The 24,288-nt window shown below is 42.4% G+C and overlaps 1 protein-coding gene across 11 annotated transcripts in view; it reads left to right on the top strand.

Annotated features, from left to right (window-relative positions):
• FGF13 (fibroblast growth factor 13) overlaps positions 1-24,288 on the top strand; it is a 248,781-nt gene that overhangs the window by 173,769 nt on the left and 50,724 nt on the right. For 10 of the 11 annotated variants that reach the window (XM_051793005.1, XM_051793049.1, XM_051792979.1 and 7 more), the window contains 2 exons: positions 15,808-15,918; positions 21,289-21,392. In XM_051793005.1, coding sequence (XP_051648965.1) covers positions 15,808-15,918; positions 21,289-21,392 — 215 coding nt within the window. Of the gene's footprint in view, positions 1-12,666; positions 13,782-15,807; positions 15,919-21,288; positions 21,393-24,288 lie in introns of those variants that run through there. The other variant, XM_051792996.1, reaches the window with a different exon arrangement.

The following is a 24,288-nucleotide window of genomic DNA, read 5'->3' as shown; positions in this document are numbered from 1 at the left end:
AGTAAAAACAACAAACTGAGCTAATATGCAATGAATAATTAGATGGTGATAAAGGTTAGCTGAACAAGGTTGATTTTGTCAATATACAACTCCAATTTTATAGTAAAACCTTAAGAATGATTCTGAACTGCTTAAACCATTCTTGAGGTAGCTGGAGAGTACAGAATAATGACATTATAATAAGATCCATGTAAACTTTAGGAAGTTTTTTTTTTACAAATTGATGTAGGCTTTGGGAATCCACTGTTGCTTGTGAGAAAAGAACTACATTTACAAGCAGATTAACCTTGTTTATATTACAAGACAGAAGCCACTTTGGGCTTTTCACTGCCTGTCAATAATTGACATGGGTGACATAAAACCTATCATCTCAAGGTCAGTTGTCTGAAATCAATAGAGCTCAGCAGGCAATTAGAAATGGACTTGTGGACGTTCTTCCACATGGCTTTTTGACTTCTTTTCCTGAAAATGGTGCCATTTCCCAGTGGAGAGATCTAAGAATCAACTTCATTTTTTTGGCCCATTGCAGTTTTCCTGGTGTGGTACCATTCATTTCTGGCAACAATAATTAAGGCTGTTTTTAATTGTACAGTGTATTTGGATATAACCAATATTCACAGCTTGATTATAAGCAATCGTGGCATAACAAACAGCGACCACTCGAAAATTGTGAAATTCACGGCGTGATATGTTTCTGCATGGTTGTTGTTGTGAACTCCAAATACATAGCCAGTAATGTGTATTAGTAGGCACTGAACTATTATTTTTGGAAAATTGTTTATTAGTAGTAAATTGGTGAGCTTCACCTTTCAGGTCTAGATTCAGCACAACATAAATGCTAAGATATGTTAAAATGCTTTGGAGACTTCAGTTGCCAAACCTCATTTTAATAGCTGAAGCCCAGCATCTGGAAGGTGTTTGCTTGTCTGTGACTTTAAGGGTCTGATCCTTAGCAAATCTCATGCATTTGGAAGTGATTGAGTTAGAGGAATTGAGAAGGTACTGCTCCTGAGCTAGAGTTTGGTGATTTTCCTCCCAATAGACAAACTGGTATTTGCTCATTGCGGATGAGCAAATTCCACCACAAAATAAACCAAACTCATGCACATGTGACTTGTAAACATGTCTTGGAGGGGGTGGTAACCCCTGGTGAAGAGTCAGAGCTTTTTTAAATAGCTTTTCTCTACTACTTGTAATTATATGATTCCACAATGAGAAAATCACACTTAAGACAGCATTTGACTTTGAAATCTGACTCTGCTTCTAAATTGCCTAAATTGCATTACTTACGTAATATGTGAGCGCAGGCTTAACTTGCTTTGCTGAGGAAAGATAAGTTAAATAAGGTCTCAGTCAGGTTCAGCAAGAGAAAATTTGAATCCAGCCCTTGATTAACACAATTGAAGTATAACTGTGGTCATGTTTTGGACCACAGTGTTTGTAGTACTGTACATCTTTAAAACCAAACCTCAGAGTTTTCTTCACTTGTCAAAACTGCATTAGGAGTGGCTGGCTTGGTTGACCCAAACTAGAATATCTGCAATATTTTTCACTATATCCAAATATCAAATTATGAACTTTTCTGAAAGGCAGAGGTAAAGCTTAACAATTTCAAAATGTAATTATTTCAGAATTGTTAGCAGATTTAATTCTTTTAAGTGCTTTTTTTGTACTTGCAACATTTGTGATACATCGATAATGCAGCTTATTTAAAGTAGAAAGAAAGTATAATACATATTCTACCTCGTGATGTTGTTGAGCTGTTCCTATTGCAAAATGCCTTACAATAAAGGCCATCAAATAAACCAAGCACCAGGCTCCTATGGCTGGCGTAATGCACTACAGGATCCTGTTACAGCCATTCTTTGTAATTCTAGGAGGCAGAAAATAAAATTTGACACTCAAAAATAATAAGTTTAGGTAAATCATGTAGGAGAAATGTACATTTATGTCCAAGAAATGGTTAGATGTTGCCAGAACAATGCAGCTACATTATGAATCTTTAATGATCTCTGAAAGTCATAATGGTCTGTCACTAATGCCCATTAATGATCTCTCTATACCGCGAGTAGGGGTTTGATGTTTCTGGCCAGTACCTTAGAGAATACTTTAAATATGCCTTAAACTTTCTCTGATCTACTCCCTGTGTGTCTGCTTCAAATGTAGACTGCAATTGCCTGGGTAGGAGCAGCTTGTAAGGCAGCATGGCTTTGGGAATAAGAAAGTCTTATTCAGGTAAGATGTATTTAGGCAATATTTTTTAACAGGAAAAAATTAGAAGGTATTTCCTGGCAACTAATCCTCTGTAGAGATTATAAACTATATAAAGAAATTAGAGTTTAATATTTCTTAATATTAAGAATGTGGTTGTTCTTTGACTTCATGGAATTTCTCTGGTAACTCTAAAAAAATGTTATTTAAGAAGGATAAGGCAGGTGTTACTGTTAATTCCTACTGATTGGGACTGTAAATATACTGAATATGCTGCTGAACTGGCAAATTTATCCTGATTGAATATGTATTTCAAATGTCAAACAGGTTGATTTTATGGCCTTTTAAGCATCTGTGCCACATATTTAGTTAATTTTGTACACAAGCTTTTTGTCAGGTATAAGCCTTGCTTTAGAGAAAACACCTACTAATTCCAGTTCTTTCCTAATTGCCTTTTGTCAGTGTACTGTGCCTAACCATAACTGAAGGCAATCTTGTTATGGTGTTAATAACTTGAAAACATTTTTAATACAAAACCATCTTAATTTCTCTATTCTTTTGCAAATATTTTAGCTAAAGGCTTATGATGGTGTAATTTAGTTTTCTTTGATAATGAAAAAGTGTGTTCTCTGCATGTGGTACGTGAAATGATCAGATTACTGTAAGAACCAACGCCCTACGGCTAGAAGAGAAAAGCAAATCTCTTGGAAAATAACCCAATATCAAAAAATAATCTGATAGGCAGCGTGTACAGAGCATTAGATATTAACTGTGAGAGTTTGATAATAACTGTCTGGACCATATATCATTCTGTATTAGAAATAACAACATTAATAATCAACTTCTAGGACAATGCACGCGGCATCCATGTTTCTTTTTCTCTTCTAAATTAATATAGTAACTCTAAATATAGTAAAGTGTACAATGTGAATTAAGCAGTCTGCAATGTTTTTGGCATTTACAGAATATAATCACTTCCTATATGATCCAGATCTGCCTTTCTCTTCTGCAAAAGCGCGAAGTTTTATAGCACGATGGCGGTGAAGATGAGCCTGAAACAGGCAAAAGAGTTTGCTGCAGTTTAGATTTTGGGCAGTATGTTGCACAGCCACAATGTACGGTTGATTACGAACCGTGATGTTTGATTGTAACCTTGCTGTAAAGAGCCGCGGAGCTGGAAGGTGTGCGGGGCGGTGGAGCCGGGCTGGGCGAGGAGGAGCGGCCCCGACGCGGTTCAGCACCGCGGACAGCGGCAGGGTCTCTCCGCCGGCGCTATTAAGACCCGTCTGGGCTCTTAATCCTGTACAACGTGCCTTAGGATGACCCTGCTTGAGCAGGGAGGTTGGACCAGATGATCCACTGTGTTCCCTTCCAACCCGTCCCATTCCGTGGTTCCCGGAGCCCCCGGAGCCGACTCCCACGGCCGGGAGCGAGGGGGACGGCACCGAGTGCCGAGTAAATACGAACGCGTTCGGTGCAAGATCCCAGCGGCTTTCCTTGGTCGCCTCAACCCTGCCCTTTCAAGCCTGTTGTTAATTACAGCCAGAGGCACCGCGGACGTTTGTTGTGATTAAATATCACCAGTGACCGAAACAAAAACTGCAAAGTGGACGACCCTGCTGGGGCAGTTACCCAGACTAACTGTAGGTGTCCCTCTTGCTTCTGGTTTTGGTAGTTTTATTCGTTTCCAGTACTTTCAGTGCTGGAAATCTGTCCCATTTGTTTGGTTTGTAACTGTTTACAAATTCATGTTTTACTGCATGCTTCCTGTAGAGGAGATTCTATATTTTGCTGAAAGCTTCCTGAAAAGACTTTCTATCAGAACTTTTTAAGTGGGCTAAAATTTATGGCAATAATGGTTTAAAAATATAGTTACTGAGTAAGATGTTTCATATATTACAGAGCTGGGAAAAAAAAGAAAGTACTGTGGGAGGTGAAAGTTTCTTCCAGGATTAACAGTTCTACTCTGATTCCCTGTTTTTTATCCGCCGTTGAAACATTCTGGATTTGCTCATATTTGTGAGTCATGAAGAAGAAAGGCAGAAAAAAAAGGTCTGTATTTGTGCCTGTATGAATGTAGAACCCATATTTGCAGAGGTTTGAGATGTCCAGTTCCAGCCCAGAGGAAATACAGATGCCAGCAACTTCTGGGAGCCATATCTTGCTCCCATCATATGAGGGGAACTGCCTGGGCATCCCTGCAGGCCTTGCAGAGTGCTGTGGAATTTAATTAATTCCATATGGCTACATCACCTCAGCAGCTGTGTACGCAGGTGCCCCTTTTACAATTAAGACACTTTATTCTCTCATAACTGCCCCACATAGGAAGCAGAAAATGCAGGGAGGTCTTCCTTCATTATGTTTACATGGAATGGGCTGCGTAGAATGGCTCAAATGATAACACTGAAAGATCAGCCCGGATAAATTCTTACAATTCAGCAGGCTTATTTCTGTGCCTTAGAATCTAATTCTGCTCCTTGTTCTTTCTTTCCCAGTAAAAGTTCCCAAGCCTTGACATGCTGTGTTGTAGATAAAGCTAAACTAGCTTTATTTGTTTGTAAACAAGATAAAGTTGACCTCAGCTGAAGGATAAGGACATCGAGATACTGATGGGTTTTGTGGCTACTGCTCATTAGAAGCATGTTGTAATTTTTAATGAAACAAGGAAAGAAGATCTTGGGAGGACGAGGTGGAAAATTAGAATGATAAACAGGGGGATGAAGGTTGAAGGGAGAGAACAGAAATCCTGATGATATATCATCATCTACTCAATAGGGTGTCTGTCTCCTGTGAATTTAGCTCAGCATGATTTAGCTATATGACTGAGGAGTTGCAAAGGCCATACATATGGACTGGTAATTTAATTAAAATCACAGTATTATCTTTGTATATACTTGTGCAGCTTAATGTACTCATTTTGTGGTGGTTTTAGGAAGAAATGTAGCTACAAGGTGGACAGTTATGGAGTCTCTGTATGAGCAAATGTGTCCCTATCACAGTTCAGCTGGACTTAAGTGAGGAGTAGCCATGCTGAACTTGGGCAGCTTCATATCTATTTCTCTAATTTCTAAGCAGTGTTTTTCTGCATAGCAACAGAACTTTTCTGTGCTTTCTGTTGAGGTCTGAGTTCCCAGAAATGTACCCAGCCATCTAATGTGAATATTGGGAGCGGCAGCAGATGTTCTGCTATTAGCTTCCTTCTCTGAATTGAGTTCTCTGAATTTCTTCTAATTTGCTTGTGTGGAATTTGCATACACATTTTTTCTAGTCTTCAGACCTATTTAAATCACATACAACAAATGCTGGCTTGTGGTTCTCATTCCTGTTTGCTAGCCAATATTTTTTTTTTTTGCTGTTGCTTGCAAAAACAGTGCATCTAACCTCTGGTAATGAATTCCCTTCAGTTTGTTTATGATACATTGTATTTTTCATCTCTAAATCCCCTTGTGATTTCTAGGCATCACCTTTACTCTGCTCTTGCCAGCAGCAGCTCCTGCTAGGCCTGGAGTTGTCATGAGGCCAGTTGCTGGAAGGTGTGTGTGTGTGGGAAGTGCGACTGTGCGACTACTCGGGCTGGTTTTATGTTCACATGTGTTACTGAGCACTGCCAGAAGCAAGACACTGAGATACATGGACCTTTATTAAGTAATTATTTAGTTTTGATGGTGGTAAATGTTATGTGTCATAAAAATTCATCACGTAGATTACAGTCTGAATCACCCTTCAGCAGTAGTTCAGTAAAGCAGAGGTAGTGTTTTCCTACATGTAACTGTGAAAATAGTGGTGGGGTTTTTGTATGGGAATGAATTGCCACCAGGAGGTACCTTTCTCTGCTCTTTCTTTGTTGTACAGTCCAGATATTTGGTCAGATGAACTTAGATAAACCTAATTTTTGCATCACTGATCTTAGGTCTTGTCATGTATACGTTCATACCATGTGTATTACTTGGTGAACTGAGACAGAATGGAAGTTCAGGCTCATGGCTCTTTTCTTAATCCTCAAGGATATTCCTTCCTTCTGGTTACAGAAACTGAGACCAGCATTTTGTTCTGATAAACTGGTACCAGTTCCATGGCAGCAAGTGAGCAAGGCTCCACTTCCACGTTTACAGAAGCATCAGTGACCCAGTACAGGATCTAACTCCAGTTATAGCTCTGCTTCCATCCAGGACGTGGCACTTTTTCCTCCAAGTCCCTTTCATTTCTGACCAGCTCTGCTCCCATTCTCATTTGTCTGTGTAAATGTGGTGTCATGATCTTGGCAGTCAGGTAAAAGTAACAGAAAACCATTGCCAGGCTCCTCTGACCCCAGCCCAGGTAATTTGGTTTCATTATTAGAGAACAGATGAGTTTTACATCATTAACACAGCAACAGAAAACAGCAAGCTTGGCATCCATCACATGATCACAGGGGAATGGGCTCTGTAGTTATGTCAAGTCAAGCAGTGGGACAGAAGTTGGCTTATGAGCAAAGCAGGAACCATGACTGTGAGAAGCTGGTCAAAATGCTTGGATGCAGTGGGAGGGAGAGAGAACTCTCAGAGGCTCCAACTCACTGGAGACCCAGTGAGTCTGTTTTCATCAAGCTGTTGACAAAGGTTGAACCATCAGATCCATAAAAAGGTGGGAAAAGATCTTATTTGAGTAATGTGGCAATTTCTAGGCAACTTGCCTTGGCTCTGTGAAAGGCTATTTACAGTGTTTTGTCATGTGTAAAGTGGCCTTATGTTAAGTTTGACAGTGGCATATAGCCCACACTTCTTGTGTGTCCCATGCTGAGATGTAAATATTTCAGGGATGATAAGCTGTCATTTGCATTGATGTTTCCAAGAGTCATCATGCTGAGAGGTGAATGAACAGATACTTCTGTGCATACTGATGTGGGAGTATAGTTTGCTACGGCTTTGTGGTGGGCAGAGAAGTCTGTTGGTCACTGCTGCAAGTTCCTGCCTCAGACTGGGCCCCCCAAGACACCAGAATAACATGTTCCCAATTTGGGAACCCACAGAGCTGTGGGACCTGATCTCTTCTGTTTGTTCTGTGACCTTTCCCAACTGATTGGCACTGATCTTTTATGCACCAGATAGACGATCTTTTGTGGTTGACATTTTGGGATGGCTGAATATGGATTAACCTAGGTAAAAATAGTTCCATTTTTCTACCTTCAAACGATGCCCTCCTTCTCCAAAAATGGCTGCACTACCAGGTCAGATCAAATCAAGTTCTGACTGAGACAGTGCTGTAAAGGAATTGGAATTCACAGGCAGAAAGGGGAAGAAAGGGGATTTTTCTATTAGTGTTTTCTCTGAGAATCTGAGAGGAAACTGTTGTTCTTGATATGTGGTGTCATGGCCATCCTGAGCATTTAGCAGGTCATGTAAGTCATGAGGAAAAGACCCAAATTCTTGTCAGAGTCAGAGGACCTTGTCCTAGCAAACTTGTGTAGATAAGAGAATGGGATTAGAATGTGAGAACCTTTTGTAATGCATCAGCTGCATAATTATTTTTTAAATATCTTAGTAGTCCTAGTGAGATGACTCATGTTGAAGGCAGGGATGTGTTTCTCTGCTTTGCTGGATGAGGGCCAGTTTTGGCACATCCAGTCCTGTGCAGAAGTTGTACTGGTGTGTCTTCTGGTGTTGGGATTCATGATTCTGTATCCTGAAAAGACAGAAATCAATCAACCAATTAATCCCTTGAAGAAGAAGTGAGCTTTTAAGCAAAATGAGTCCAGGTGGCATGTCTGCACTGGTGTCACAGCAAATTATTTTGATTTTTTTTTTCATGTTTCTGAGCAGGGCTGTTCAGTGCATTTCTGCAAAGTTCCATGGCACAGACACACATAGGAACATCCATGTTGCTATTTGCAAGTACCCTTATGCTCTCAACATAAAAATACTTCACTTTGCAGCTGGTCATCGTAGCCATTCTTTACTATTAAGGTTAATTTTAAGGTAGGCCAGTTGGTCTGTTACTAAAATATCCTCAAATCTGAGCTCTTGGTTTGGAGCTGCTTGAAGGCTCAGCTCTTCCACTAATACCTTTTTCCACCTTGCACTCAGAAATAAACCTCTAGCTGACTCTTATTTGACCCACATCTAGGGGAAAACTGGGCTCTCGGGGGTAGTGAACTGGCCAGCAGCCCATGCTCATCCCTCAGGCAAAGAGCACCCAGGCACTCAGCGTTCTGCAGCGCGTGTGTCCAGCCTGGAGCTGGCTGCAGAGGAAAGGCTGAGTCATTTCCATGGGATATTTCACGGAGGAGTTAAGTGATGCGGGACTTGGGTCTGAACAGCTCTGCTTCCTGGTGAATAGTAATTTTGTTTACTTAGAAGAGCAAAAAATCACTGGGGGCCTCAGTGCTGCTGTGTCATCCCTGACTGGAGGAAGTCTTGTTTATCTCATCCTGAAAAGAGAGAGAAGAGGTTCTGGTGGCGCTTTTCAGAAAATAATTCTCTACTTTCGGAGAGTGTAGGCAGTGAAAATAGTCCATAGGTTTGAGTCCTTAAGATTCTTTTTTTTTTTCTGCTAGTTCTGTAACAGCAGCAGTGTGCTACCCCAGCAAGAACAAAGGAGCCTCAGGAGGGACTCCTGACACCCCATGCCAGGCTGAATTTATTTTGTCACACCAAAGCAGCTTCAAATTTGTAACTGTAGAGGAGTGGTTTGAAGCTTATGCTGGACTGAGTGAGGTTTGGAGCTTGCTTGTGATTTTTTTCTTCTGGCCTTGATTTTCATACAGCATTTGTTTTGCCCAGCAACTGTGTGTTTAAATAGGACCTACTATAAATCTTTTCCTACTTGTTTATAGGGGAAGAGGAAACAATTGAACATGCTGTTTAGTCTGAGGATAGGATATTTTGACCTAAGGTGCTGGAAGTAAGTCCCTATTTTATGGCAACATGTCCTGAGAATCATTAATGCTTCTAACAGGGCACGGAGGAGCTTGGGTCCCTCAGTGAGTCACATGTTGGGCTCATGCCCATCACCAGTGCACTTGAACAGGCAGATGGCAAGTGCTGTCTCTCCTCCACCCGTTCCCTTCTCCAGCCTGATCACATCTGCTGACATTCATGTGCCGAAATAGCATCACCAGTGGGGGAAAAGAGTCTCTCTGCTCACAGGCTGCAGTGGGCTATGGACATGCTGCACAGCCTCTGGGGTTTGTCAATACTTGCAGCTTGTTTCATGACACTGAGCTCTGGAGCTGGCTTGGGATTTTTCATCTGGTCTCGATTTTTGTGCAGCATTTGTTTTGTGCAGCTGTGTAGATAAGACCTGACATAAATATTTTGCACCCAGGATAGATTCAAACTCATGGCAAACAGCAGTGATCTGCTGCCACAGCACAAAATGGTTCAAGGAGGATGGAGCAAAGCCCACAACGTTTGCACTTTCCTCTAATTTGGTGAAAGAACCACCACTGCTTGCAGTTTGGGCCAATGGCAGGGGTTTGATGCCTTTCTATGCAGGAGTTGGGAAGCACACTTTGTGTTGGTTGAAAACCGTGTTGGTTGAAAACCATGTATTAGTCAAAGGGCCAGTCCTGGTTTGGGTACCAAATTGCAGGCTTTACTTTTGCCCAATCCAGGCAACTCCTAAAGGTTCGAGTATGTTTTAATGATCAGAACTGTGGAAATAATCATAAGCAAAGACAACAGATATCTGGGAGGAAAAATTGTAAATCAAAAGTGGATGAGATCTTGGTCTACTTCAAAATAGTGGAATTGCTTCTGGGTCAGATCCCAGCTCCAGGGAGATCACAGCACTGTCTCTGACAGTAACTGTACAAGTCTACCCCATACTGACTTCTTAAGAGGTGTTTAATTTTTGATTGAAATGGGACTGGCAATTTACCCTTTAGCTTTAAATGTGCCCCATTACAATTGTCATAAACAAAGGAAGAGAATGTATGTTCAAGGAGTAGGGTTGTCTTCTATGTTCAAAAAGTCACTTGGAATGTTATTTTATTTTACCTTTTTAGCACGGTGGGGAGTGAACAGCTCTTGCTTTTCAAAGAAAATAAAGCTGTTCCTTGAGATCTTTATGTCTGGAACACTGAAGTAGTCCAAAGACTTGTCCTGTACCAAAAACGTTTTCCCAACAAGATCTTCATTTTCATGTGCCATTTATAGTAAATGAAGACATGTTTGTAGGAGTACCGATAGTTGGAGAGGTTGATCATGCAAAAAAACTGGAGGACTGTTTTTTGAAACTTAAATCTGATTATGCATATATGCTATTTTTATTCCTCTCTTTAGTTATCTGTCAAGGAACATTTGTGCAAATGAATTTTCATTATGGATGTTAAGCATACAGGCGGGAATGCTGGCAGAAAGATATCCTAAATAGTGCTTTTATATACTGCTTTTCCCCAGGATTTTCAAGGTTAGCCTAATTCTGAGTTCTGGTTAGTCATTGTGAAAATGAAATGTGACCTATAGGACAGATCACAATAAGGCAGCTTCACTTTGATCTGAAGATCAAACGCTGCTTTCCAAACTGGGAATATTTATGAAGTAATTGGTGAGTCTCAGGGAAAACAAGTCTCACTCATGACTGTATTGGAAGTGGAAAGATGGCAAAATTCATAGTACGTTACCGGTGAATTGAGTAGGATGAGTTATTGCTAATAATATCCAACTGGCTGTCTCCTGAATTGGATTTCACATGTCTTATGTGGACTGGCAGATGAGGATAGTGGTGGAACTTGTGAATTACAGCTATTTTTACCCTACTGTTAAACTCAAGTAAGAAATTAGGAGTATTTAATATGTATATGTGCATGCCATGAACTGCCTCATAAACAAAGGTGTGTATATATACATGAACACATCGGGGTACATGTACTCACACACACTTCCTGCAGAAAAGAGGTATTGTGGGTAGGTGTATGGGGCTGCCCAATTCAATACACCATGTCAGCTGTCGAGGTCTCAGGCTGTGATGGCAAACATTGTACTTGCAGTCAGACATTGTTTTAAAACTTGTACAGTGTGGGCATTTCTGTTGTTAGGACCAGGACATACAACGTGTTTTATTGGGGCAGGAATTCCCAGTTGGAAGAAAGAGATTTGGACCTGTTGTGAGCTGTTTCTAGTGGAAAGAAGGACTGTAATGTTTGCAGAGGTACAGCAAGAGGTACTTCTTTTGAACTGACCCCTCTGAAGTGAAGATGTTGGGCAGCATGGTTTCTGCTGCACTTGCCTGGGATCAGTGTGTGACCCCAGAGAGGGAAGAGAGGACCTGCCTTTGCCAAGGGAACATGTAGGAGGAAGAAGGGGCAGGTATCCTAAGAAGCCTGGCTGAGTTTGAAAGCACATCAGGAACCTGGTGCTGTCACACCAACCCATCTGCATCGATGTTGTCTCGGTAGCCCCAGGAGAGCTGGCCCAGGGCAAACAGGATGTAGGTCTCAGGCTTGGATAACCAAAGCCTGTTGCCACTGCAGTCCCCACTGAGCTCAGCTCTGCAAGGAACCAGTCCACAGGGACATGCCATCCTGTCTCAGTGCCTGCAAGTGGCTGCAAACCCCCTCAGCCTCGGGATAAATTCTTTCAATAGTTGTTTGCCTTCAGGGCTGCAGATTTCTGTTTTGTTTCCAGCCTGAATTGGCTTTGATTTAGCTCCAGCTGTTGAAAGCATACTGAAGAGCAGGAGATGGGTTGCAAAGGGACCTCTAGGACCTCTGATTCCTCTGTCCTGGGGCATGGATGTGGGCAGGGTTCAGTGTGCACTGTGCAGAGCATTAACCACAGTGCAGTGCCAGGCTCTGACCAGGCATCTTGGCACTGCTGCTTTTCCCTGCCCTGGTACCACCATATCTGGCTTACTCTTATCTGGAGGTGAATAAAACCATCTGACATAAGAGCCTGGCCTCGGGGAACACAGAGGCACCGTGGGGGACAAAGGGAAGAAGGAGAATGTGGCAATGACAAGGAAATTGCTCTCTCTGAAGATTTTCTAGTCTGCTCCAAAACTGGAGCTGAGAGCAGGTGAGGGAAAGGAGTGGTAAGAGAGGCAAAAAGCCTCCAATAAATCAGTGGATCAGAAGGTCCATCCTGTAAGGATAAGGCAAAGGCAGGGGAGAGCTTTGGATGGAGGCCACCTGCCTGGTCCCCCCGAACCCCATCCTGCTCTGAGCCAGGTATCCTCCCTCCTCTGCCGGAGCCCAGGAGCCACCTATTTGCTCATCGCAGTCACGTCTGTTTGGGTGTCTGCGCCTCCCCAGGAGGCGGCCCCGTCCAAAGCAGGTACCCACGGCCCGCGGGTCCGGCCGGGGGGCGGCTGGGGCGCCCCTGCTGCCCGGCCCGAGCCCCCTCCTCCCCGGCCCCTCCGCAGCTCCGCACGCAGCGCCGCCGGGCAGGGCTCCCGCTCGCTGCCTCGCCTGGGAGAGGAGGAGGAGGAGGGAGAGGAGGAGGAGGAGGAGGGGAGGGTGGTGATAAGGGGCTTGCTGCGTCGCCTCATTTCTGTACCCAGCGCACGGCTCGTGGGGTGTGCGCGGTGCCCGCATCGCTGCCGGAGGGATTCTGCTGCTGCTGCTCCTGCTGCTGTTCCTGCTGCTGCAGTCCCGGCGCTGAGCTGCCGGCGCCCAGGCGTCAGAGGAGCGCTGCCTGTTTACCGTCTGGTGGGAAGTGTTGCGATGCAAAAGCCGAACGTGCCCGTGGAGGGGAATCTGCGCTGGCGGCGGCACCTGTGAGGAGCGAAGGCGAAGAGGCTTCCCGAGGCGTTCAGCAGCCGGCGGCCAAGGGGCCGGGCATCCGCACCTCACCCCCGTGTCTCCACCACCACTTGCTCCGGATCTCTTCTTAAGGGAGAAGAGGAAAAAGGATCCAGAAACCCCCCTGCAACTGGACAGCCCCTGCTGGAGTCTAACAGGTGTTTGCTGGGATTTGAATGGGGAGGGGACGGGTGGGGAGAAAAGTTAACTGGAGAAATTGGGGCTAGGAGAGATGCAATGATCTTGCACCAAGTGGATGTGCCATGTCTGCGTGCAAATAGTGCGTCTGGAGAAGCTCGGAGGGATGTCTTACAAGTGATCTGCGTGATCTCCGAAGAAGCGCTCACCTCTGCCTGCAAACTTTCCCCTGCTAGAAGTTGGGAGGAATAAAAAAACATCAGGAAGTCAAGAAAAGGGGAAGATCTCAGCGGACAAAAAGGCTTGAGCTAAACTGTTGCACCCCGACCTGGGGCTCTGGTGCGAGCATCTCGCCGGTACCTCCTGGGCTCCCAAAGCAACTGGCGGTGGGTGGCGTTGGCCAAGGTGCCCGGCAGCGTCCCCAACCTTGGGGACGGGCCGAGCAGCATGCTGGCTGTGGCACCTGTGGCCAGCCAGCAAACCCCGCGTGCCTGACCCGCCGGTGGTGCCGGGGCGGTGGCGGCCATGGCTGCAGCCATCGCCAGCTCCCTGATCCGCCAGAAGAGACAAGCCAGGGAGCGGGAGAAGTCCAATGCCTGTAAGTGTGTCAACAGCCCCAGCAAGAGCAAGGGAAGCTGCGACAAGAACAAGTTGAATGTGTTTTCCAGGGTCAAACTCTTTGGCTCCAAGAAAAGGCGAAGAAGGCGACCAGGTTGGCAAGGGGTATATCTTTGGGGGGGTTGGTTTGTTTAATTTAATGGAAACTGGGATGTGTGTCAGGTGCGGGGAAAGGGGGGACAGGTGTCTCAGAGCTGGTAAAATCAATGTACAGGTGTTGCCAGTTGTGGCTTGTATCGTCTGATAGTACACCATGCCAGTCCCTTCCCCAGTCATGTTCATCTGGTTTATACGGGTAACACACACTGTTGCTGTCTGTCTCACTTGCACACCTGTGTGCACCCATGTATTGGTAATTTGGGAGTCTGTCTCTGTGTTACACATACACATATGCATACACATGTCGTTTATCTGTGGGGGAGATGCCAGCGGGGAAGTTCCCACATATGCATCTCCTCCAGTTGTACCTTAAATAACTTAGTGGTCTTAGGGATCGGTTTTTGTTGTCCTCCTCAGAATGCCCGTGCTGTGCTTTATCTCCTGATTGCAGATGAAGCTTTTTGCTTTCACTGGCACCTTCCAGAGTTCTGCTTCAGCACCCTGTTCCTTTCTAGGAATCCCATACCTGCAGCTGCCCTGCGGACACAATGTTCTCTGTGTCACAGGTGCAAAAGATCGGGCACAAAGACACAGTCTCTGATCTGAGTGGGTTGTTTTGTATGTGGGAGGAGCAAAACCCTCTGGTAATGTTGCTGTTGCTTTGCTGTGCTGGAGCATCAATGCCATTAACTGCTCCACCTGTCCACCTTGCTCAGCAGCCACGGAAGAGCTGCGTTGCTCATGGTTTGCAAACAGCTTTGGGATGGATTGTGACTAAAAAGCCAAAGTGAGGGTTGGAATAATTTGTTTTCAGAAAAGTTGGTAGATATGAGTTGTGCATCCATCAGTACACTCATTAAAGGTTGCTAACAAGAACTAATATGCTTATGCAAACTGTTGTAAGCTTTTGCCTTCAACCCCTACTAAAATGAAGTAGAGTAGCAGAGTCCCTAATGTCTTTGAGCACAAACATAAGGAGTCTTATCCAGACACACTTTCCAGACTGGTGGAAATGACACAACATATCTTCACAGTGTGTTTGTCTCTGAATAAAGTAAGATGTTGTGGAGCGAGTTGCAGGGATGCATCAGCTCCTGACAAACGTAATTGTGTGAAACGACTACAATGCAGATGTCATTGGGATTCAGTGGACGTAGACCTTTCTTTGTAATTACTCCTGATGCATTACCTAGATATCTTAAATGACACACTTGACAGCATACTGTATGCCCTGCTGCTGTATACTTTTTGGTCTGGAATGATATGAAACCCTGTGAGATATCTCACTCTCTGACTGTGAATCTGAGGATGGTTATGAAAAAAAGAAATCTATCCAAACTCTGTGTTGTTTTGATCTTTCTTCTTCTAGCTGAGGAGGTAATTACCTCAGCCCTTATGGTAATATTTATTTTGCAGCTCCACACATTGCTGCATTTCAGGATTTCCCCCTCCATTTTCCATATGTTCATTGAGTAGTTTATCGCTTTGGAGGCTCTATACTCTTTGGAGCAGCAAGGGATGGGGTTTGTTTATTAGAGCTGCAGCAGTTCCTGTGCTAAACATTTGCTGCTATATATTTAGGCTCTCAACCGTCTCTATGGTTTATATTAGTGCTATCATAAAGTCTTCTTTTTCCTCTCCATTTAAGAACTCACACCTTTTTTAAAAGACAGAATACATTCTTTGCCAGCTCGTTTCTAATCTTAAATGAGATAGGGCTGAGCTCCTGAGGCCAAGCAGGACACTGTTGGAATCTGTATTCACTGGAAGTAGATTTTACTGTGCTATTTACATTGCAGTTGAAAGTGGTATTTAATCGTTTTGGCAATTGATTTCATAGACATAAATTTGATCTCAGCCTGAATGAAAAGTGTTGCAAAGCCGTTTTCTCTGCCTTTGTTTTGGGTCTTTTTCTTATCTCAGCCTTGAGAAGAAACCTGAAGATTCGTTTTTAACATCCTGTTTGTTTGGAACAGCACATCAGGATTTCCCACATTAATCTCACTATTGTTCTTTTGCAGAGCCTCAGCTTAAAGGTATAGTAACAAAGCTATACAGCAGGCAAGGATACCACTTGCAGTTGCAAGCAGATGGAACAATTGATGGAACAAAAGAGGAAGACAGTAGTTATAGTAAGTGACACAAGAATAAATGGTGTGTTTGTGAATTGTGGTGTCTCATTTCTCCCATGTAGATCCGATCAAAACTGTTGTCCTGGGATGGCTGAGTGAGTGAAAGTGGCACTAACGCCGTGCTCGCAGCGCAGAAGTCCTTCAGACTTACTGGGTCTGAGAGAAATACAGATAAAAATCACTTATAGAAATAATGAACTAGAGGAGGTAATGATGACACATGTGACAAACAAAGCAAATGTTATCTCCATGGTAATCTGGAGAACTTCATGGCTGTCCTTTGGATTTTATTAGATTTTTTTTTTTTTCCAACGGGGAAAATTTGCTCGCCTACTCAGAGTGCCTGAAATAGAATAACGCTATCTCCACTCCTAAACAGGGGCTCATTCAAACAGAGCCATGTTATTTCACACAATGGGAGTTCATCATCTTTTGAAAGTTCACATTTCTCTATTATTATTATTTTTTACTTCTTCTAAACTTAATTATACCATCAACTTTCCACCAGATTTCCCTCAGCTTTTCTGTGAAGAAGCCTTGGGCATTTTTGGTTGTTGGTTGTTGGGAATTTTTTAGAACTTTGAGAATTAATAGAAAACAAGGACAAGATGACTGGAGAATAGATTTGGTGTGTGTAAATAAAATATTTAAGGGTTTCACATAGTTGTACTGTTTAGCTTAAACTACATTTTTGTAAAGAATGCAAGGAGTTTTAAGAAGATATTTCAGGCCACTCGGATGACAAACCAAAAATCCACACACAGACCTTCCTTGTTAATTAATAAAAAGCACTGATTTCAGTGGCATAATTTTATATGAAAAGCATTTGCAGGTGAAACATCATTTCATTTTACAGGGCACTCGAATGTGTCAGAGTGAGCACTTGATGCAATAGAAGATATTGTATCTTATTTGCCCCATCACTTGCTCCCATTGTTTTCTCACACCCCCTTCAATCCTCTCACTGAGAGGAGGGGGCTGGTTTCCCTGTGGGAGGAGATCCCCTCTGGAGCCCCTGGAGGTGCTGGCCATAAGGGACAGTGAGGACCTGTGGGGACACCTGAGGTCTGGCTCCAGGTCCCATCATCACCTGCAGAGACCACATCAGTGCAATGGTGATGGCTACTGCCACCTTACACAGTTCTCCTAGTGCAGCCACAAAATTTACCTTAAGAATGGTCCTTATGGACCTTAAACAGTGCTTTACTTTCAAGTAAATGACCTGATATTTAAGATTTTAAAAGTCAGTACAGATCGTTCAGGATTTTGGGGTAATTCTTTTAATTATCTTAAAAAAAAGATGAGGAAATAGGCAAAGCTTCCTCCTTCCATCCAAGTGTGATATTGCTATAAACTTGTAATTTACCAAAGCAAATATCTGAAATTGCAAATATTGATTTTTTTGTTGTTGTTGTTTCATCCAAATACTTGGCTTGGGATCCCTCTAATAGGGATTCTGAGATTTGAAACAAGATAAAATTTATGGAAATACAAATATGTCTTTTTCTAAGATATCTTTGTTCTCACTGTGTCCTTAAGTTGACCATAACCTGATAGATTACTAAGCAAATCATAAAAACTCCTTGTTTCTGTATACCAGCCTTCCAAAATGCTGAATACTTAAATATAATGGAAGTATTCCAGAACTGATTGCAGCTGAACAGAACAGAGGAGGGTTTTATCATTAAAAAAATATCATACTCCTCTTTTATGTAAGGTAAGTGTATGGCTCTTGGTGTCCTGCAGTCCTGAATTAATTTTAATTGCAATATTTTAATAGAACTAGTAAGACAGACTGATTGTGCTGCGGGTCAGAGTCCACATAAGGTGCTTCCCCCCAGCCCTTGCTAACATGAATACTTAGCAGATCAGACCCTCTAAAATCCTTTCTTCCAGTGTCTGCAGAGATATCTCTCATTTAGTCCATTTTTGTACACTGCAGGGAAGCCACAGGACTTGTAACCCCCTCCAAAAGCAATTATTCTTCCCTGTGTAAGGTAGGACAGGAAGAACTTGCATCCCCCCATAAGCAGCTGTCTTTTGTGCTCCCGACAGCAGCCTGGGGCCAGGATCCACCTTCTCCATCATTTATTACCTGGAGCTGGGTGGGAAGTTGCCTGAAACTCTCCGTCAGCTCCTGACTTGGGAGCAATTATTTCAAGCTCTGCAGACCCTCTGCTGCATGCAGGGCTCACAAAAACAAGTTTGCATCCACAACTGCAGGGAGCTTAAAAGAAAGATGAGAGTTTGGAGCAAAATTTAGGCAGAAAATGAAACACGGATTTCAGGAGCCATAGCACTCATCAGGCCTCAGTTTTAGCCAGGATTCCACGTGCTTTGAGGAAATGCCGTGTGGAAAGGATCTCCTGGCTGAGAAACAGGTTTTTACTCATTAGGTATGTTAAATAGGGCAAGGTTTTAAATAAAGGCAGAATTTATTCCCCAGTTTTGACAAGACAAAAAGATTTCAAGACTGACAAAATAAGGAAATATAGGAAACAATATTCTGCAGAAAGCATACGAAAGTCCAGGTGGCCAAGCCAAGACTGGCACAGACTTCACAGCAACGTATATGTTCATAAATTCAGCTGTGGCCTGCTGCCTCTTGTTTTGCAGCTTTATTTCTATGTCAGCTTGTATTGCACAAGGGCCATGGCAAAGATCATCTCTCCCTTAGGCATCGCTAAGTTTTTCATTAGGGTGGATATTAAATCCTTATTTTAAACAGCACAAATGTAATAGGGAAAGACTAGGATGCAAATAGCTTTGCATTATTTTATGCTGACACCAACTGATTACAGTAGCAAGTAATTTATTTTCCTGTGGCTTTTTTGCCACCCTTTCTGTCATACCTGCCCACATGAGGATCATCCCCTAGAAATGTGATAGCACCTGCACCCTGTTGTCTGTGGTGCTGGGGACTTGGAGAGACGGGGCTGTGTGGCTCTGCTGTGGGTGCCATCAGCATTCGCTGACATGGACAGGCCACTTCTAGAACACTCACTGTTCCTGAAGCCAGATTTGGACTTGCTGCTGTGCAGGGACAGTGAGAATAATAGCTACTGCTAAAGGGGACAGTCCCTTTTCTGGTGCAGTGCTAATGTCCCCTCTCCCTGGAGGCAGCAGCTGGGGTGGGATGTGTGGCTGTGCTGGCACAGGACAGAGTGTGCACCCTCTCTGCTTCAACAGTCAGCATCACCCCCCCAACAGCCCTTTCTCAAATTCCAGCAGTCTGTGCCACAGCAGCTGTTCATCCCACTGAAGTTTAAATCAACTTCTGAGTGTGCCTAACCCTCATCTTGCCTCAAAATAGACCTTGTACGTTTATGGCAGGAAAACGTTCTGCTGCTTAGGGAAGCAGCTGAGCACCCACTGCAGTGGGTGCCCCAACCCTCCTCTGACAGGAGTCACTCAGACTCATATCTGCTCACTTTGCCCAGCAAAGCACAGCCAGGAATCCCTTACTAAAGCCTATCTGTGGCTCCTGGTAGCTGTGCCTTCTCAGTTGTCCCAGGCATTGCCCTGTCCTCAGCTGGTTACTGACAGGTTCATAGCACTGTTCGTAGTGGAATCTGTGCTCAGACCCTTGTGCTGAAAATACCCAAACACCTGCCCTACTTGTAAATGTGCCATTAGGAAATCATCTTTCAAAAGAGACCTGCAGGTTCTGCCTGGATACCGAGCTTTAAATTGTGCTCTTCAGCCTACACAAAGATCAGATGCTGCTTTTTGGGGTTGAGCTGCAAAAGAGGGCTCTCCAAGGGAAAATTTAATGAGTCAGAAAGGGAATATTTTCTCCTCCAAATAAACTCAAGCATTTGATAGAACGAATGAAAAATCCATTTCCCTTACTGAAAATCTAAGATTCTTTTCCCAAATACTGCACAGAATTAAAGGGTTTTGTTTTAGTGAAGAGAGAAAGTAATTTATGTTGGTTTTGTACTTGAGACAAATGTGAGGAGGGTCTGCATGTGTGTGTGTGTGTGTATGCATGTACACTCTCCCATATGAGAGGGAAAGAAAAACACAGATTTTATGAAATCCTACATTAATTTGTTAGTTCTGGATATTTCCACCTTTTCTGCTACATTTAACCATTGTAGGAAATGCAGTGCCCAACTTCAGGGCATTTGGCAATCCCACACCCAGAATTTAGGATCTGTATTAAATGCTGGCCAACTGTAAATTTCTTTTTTAATAAAATATGGCCATTTGGGGATTTTCGGGCTGAAAAAAGGATTATAAGGGGTCATAACTCTTAGCTTATACTTTTGAAAAGAATAAAAATATTTCAAATTCATAATTCAGTTTTAAATTGGCTTCAGACAGTGACCATAAATATCAAACTTCAGCCTGAAGCAGACCAGAGTTTTCCAGCCAAGTAATAAATCATTGCAAATGAGAGGCAGTTTGGCATTACTATATCCTATCTCTGCATTTATACTACAGACTGGAAGGAGGTGTTTTGGGTTATGATAACTTTTCTTAACTCCCCTTTATTTTTAATCCTACATAGTGAACATGGAGTACTGTATTCAACACTTTATTGCTTGTGTTCAATTTTAATGTATCCACGAATCCAAGCTATGGCAGAGCTTTGCTTTTTTTTTTTGCTTTTTTTGCTTTTTTTTGTTTTAATTTGCCACTTTACAAACCAGAATCTTCATTTTTTTGAAGAGACACTTCTCTGCTTATAAATACTACCACTATTACCATGTATACAAGCATAAACACAAGCAGAACATTCGAAGCAGTTCAGTTTTGAAAGCACAGATTCAGGGCTTGATCTAAAGAATATGCTATAATTTCATTTTGAATTTATTTAACTCTGTTCTTTCAAACCTATTCTCTTCTAAAGAGAGGAAAAATAAAACCCCACTGAGTTTTGAGTGGAAGCATTTTGAGATGTTAATGATGGTTTTTAATCATCTTCCTCCTTCCTTTTGGTCAAAATGTTTACTGAATTTGATCTTAAAAAAAAAAATATCATCTTGAAAAATTTTTTGTTTGCTTCTGGATTTCTTTTTGTTTTCTTTTTGCACTTACTGTCAAAAAAACCCCAAACAAATTAAGTATGTTCAGTTCTACTCAGCAGATCCTGGATTCTGCTCATGAGACAGGTAAGTCCTTTTAGCTGTCAGGACTTTCAATTCACCATCTTGAGGATGAGGGAGATACATTGATACCCTCATGTAATTTCTGAGCTATTAGTGGAAATTGCTGTAGAAGAACATGACAGTAGCACCCACAGAAATTAATATATGCGTGAATAGACATTTTTTATTTGGTTCTGGTAATATGGTTTAATTTTCTATCTAATCTGCATACTCTAAAGGATTAATTTTGCTCTCCATCTCCTTTCTCTCCTAGCTTTGTTTAACCTCATACCTGTGGGTTTACGAGTGGTGGCGATTCAGGGGGTTCAAACAAAATTATATCTGGCAATGAACAGTGAAGGATACCTATATACATCAGTAAGTAAACATTTTTAATTCTGTTCTCGGTGAAATTGTGTCAAGAACTTAGTAAATATGTAATTTACTATTCCAAGGAATCTGCTTATAATCTGTAGACATGAGATTTGACAGCAAATTCAGTGCAGTGGTGGTGGTCTGGTTCTAGCTTATTATTCTGTTTCCCTTAGGAATACATATGGATGTATGAAATCAAACTGTGGTGCCTTTGATGCAAACTAATAATCCTGAAGTGTGAAATATATAAAAAACCACACCCAAAACCAAAACCAAAAAGGATCCTCTCTCTTGGTCACTGTGAACTGATTGGGCTAATTAGAGCAGGGTATGGAGGGCAAGGGACAACTCATGTATCGCATGCATCCTGAACACATTTCATATCTTCCTATAATCTGTGTTACTGTTATTAAAAGGGATTAGAGAAAGTGGGTTTTTTTGTTTGGCCAGGATTTTCAAATAGAAATTTTATGATTTCAAGTTACTGAGTGAGTAAAGAACTGTTTTATTAGGAGTTTTGATGAAGAATGTCAGTAAATAATTTTCAGTGACATTTCTTACAAGAGCAAACAGTGTTTTTGTGAAAAAAAAAGAAGAAAAAAAGGTATTTTAAAAAATAGGCCGGTTTTCAATTAAAAACATTTAGTTGAACTATGTTCAGGAGTTTTAATTATAAAGTCTTAATAGATTTTTACCAAGGAGGAAAATAGAGGAAAACGTAATTTATTATCTTCTGCAAATTATTCTCTTTTATGAATGATTCCCTTAATACTGATAACAATTAAGTAAACTTATTCAAATCTCTCATTTATTTTGCAATCCTGACAGCTGGGACAAGGGGCAGCTTTGCATATTTTTCCTCCTGTATCTGCAGAGCCAAAGCAAATTAGAACTGGCGTTGCTGCGGGACAAAGTAACATTTCAGTGAATGGCATCGAACTCTGCTTTCTTTTTTAGTCTGGCTGTTTGCTTAGTGTGGTTAATCCACAGACCTGTTTGTAGGGCTGTAGCCACACAGCCAGAACGTGCAAAGTCCGCTAATCCTGTGTAGTCACAGTGCTGTGACTGCTCAGTGTCATTTACATTTGCACTGCAAATGTACCTTTGGCTGCACCGTGTTTTTATTCACATCAGTGTCTGCAGTCGCGGTCCTTTCTGGCTGCTCACTCCCCCAGAGAGCACCAGGTCGTGCTGTGCTGGCTTCTGTGGGCTCAGTCCCACCTCAGGGAGCGTTACCTCAAGTTGTGTCTCAAGGTGGGATAGAGAGGTTGCTGCATAAAGCAAAATTTCATTGCCGTGCTTAGTTTGAGCGGGTCAGTTCTTTCACTGCATACATTCTGGGAAAACCAGATCTGTTTTTGCAAAGAAGATGGGATGAGGGTGGATTCTGCCCCTGTTAACCTACAATATAGCAGTAACTTCTCATTGTGAGTCGTGAACACTGAGAGAATGAAGTATCACTTCTAGTATCCCTTGACATAAGAAGAAGGGACAGAATATAACTCTGATTTGGATTAAGTCCAACTTTTTGCTTGATGGGCATCTAAACATCTTAGAGCTCAGAGATTCACTTCAGTTGTAATTTTTATTATTTGCATTGATTAGGGCTAGTTCCTCATGTGATTATGTTACCATGAATAGTGTCTTCCCTGAATCCTTTAGTATCTGTGAATTTAATAGTTTATGCTACTGCAAAATTAATTGGTGATATATCTCTATTTTCCCCTTAGTAACAGTGGTCGTTTTGGAGTTTTTATTAGGCAACTATATTTTCTTACATTTATTCTTATATTCTTGAACTTGATGGGCTTGGCAAGGCCTTAAACAGACTTTTGTTGTGTTGTTATGTCCCAGATTCTTATTTTAAATACTCTTCACAAAGACAGGTGTCCGTTGAATTTCAATCTACTTTTCCAAAGAAAGTTTATCCTCTGAGGCTTTCTGGTTTCGTTGTCTTGTCCTTCATAATAATTGCAAGAAACTCTTGGTGGGCAGAACCAACTTATGTCTCTGTCAATGAGCCCAGGGTGTCAACAAGGCCTGGTGAGGAGCATCTTCCCCTACTTCACCTGCTGTGCGAAAAGGTTGCCAGAATCCGGTTCCAGCACTGTTTTTTAATTGTTTCTAGCACTTCTTTTGCTGATAATGGTCCTTTCAGCAAGGGATATAGTCTGACAGTCTGATGTATGGGAAATGAGCTCTATATTTTGGGCTGTATTCTTGGTTGGTATAAATGAGTCCCAGGAGAGCTCAACTGATTTATACCAGCTGAACACTCACCTGTTCAAGGAATGCCACCAGGGAGTCTGGGGAACAGATCAGCTCAAGTAAGTGACAGCCATCTACACATCCTGAGGGTTTCCAAGCCCACAGAGGGATGTGTTCCTGAATGGGATTTGTCAGGAGCAGACAGATGGCAACATGGGATTGATCAAGTGCAAAAGCCCCACAAAACACTGTCAAATTCCTGAAGCAAGAGAACAAAGGGAAATAGAAATGTGCTTAAATTGTAAATAACTATAACAGATAGTTGCATGCACCATTTCCAGAGAGAAACGAAATTAGCATTGATGGTGCAATGTAATAGGGAGAAAGAATATTGTGATCTATGTCATGATCACTTGCTTTTAGTTCTGTTGTGACTCCAGCACTTGTGTCTGTGCAGAGGAGGATCCAGATATCCAACCTCAGAGATAGCTTGAGGTGTGGTTTGCTTCTGATCCAGTGACTGTACTCAAGAATGAGGTGAATTTGCTCCGTGGGGGGATCAGTGATGTATAATAAACCTGCAGAGAACGGATATCTGTAGTTGGCTGCCAGAGTTTATGGATAGTTTGTGGCATCTGTCAGAGCAAAAATAAGATTTTTAATGTAATGATAAAAGCTCCTCGGGGACAAG

Source organism: Manacus candei, unplaced genomic scaffold (genome assembly GCF_025592945.1).
Source record: "Manacus candei isolate 608988 ecotype Guabito, Panama unplaced genomic scaffold, ASM2559294v1 h1tg000003l, whole genome shotgun sequence".
NCBI lineage: Eukaryota > Metazoa > Chordata > Aves > Passeriformes > Pipridae > Manacus > Manacus candei.
This window is presented reverse-complemented; position numbering and strand designations above follow the sequence as displayed.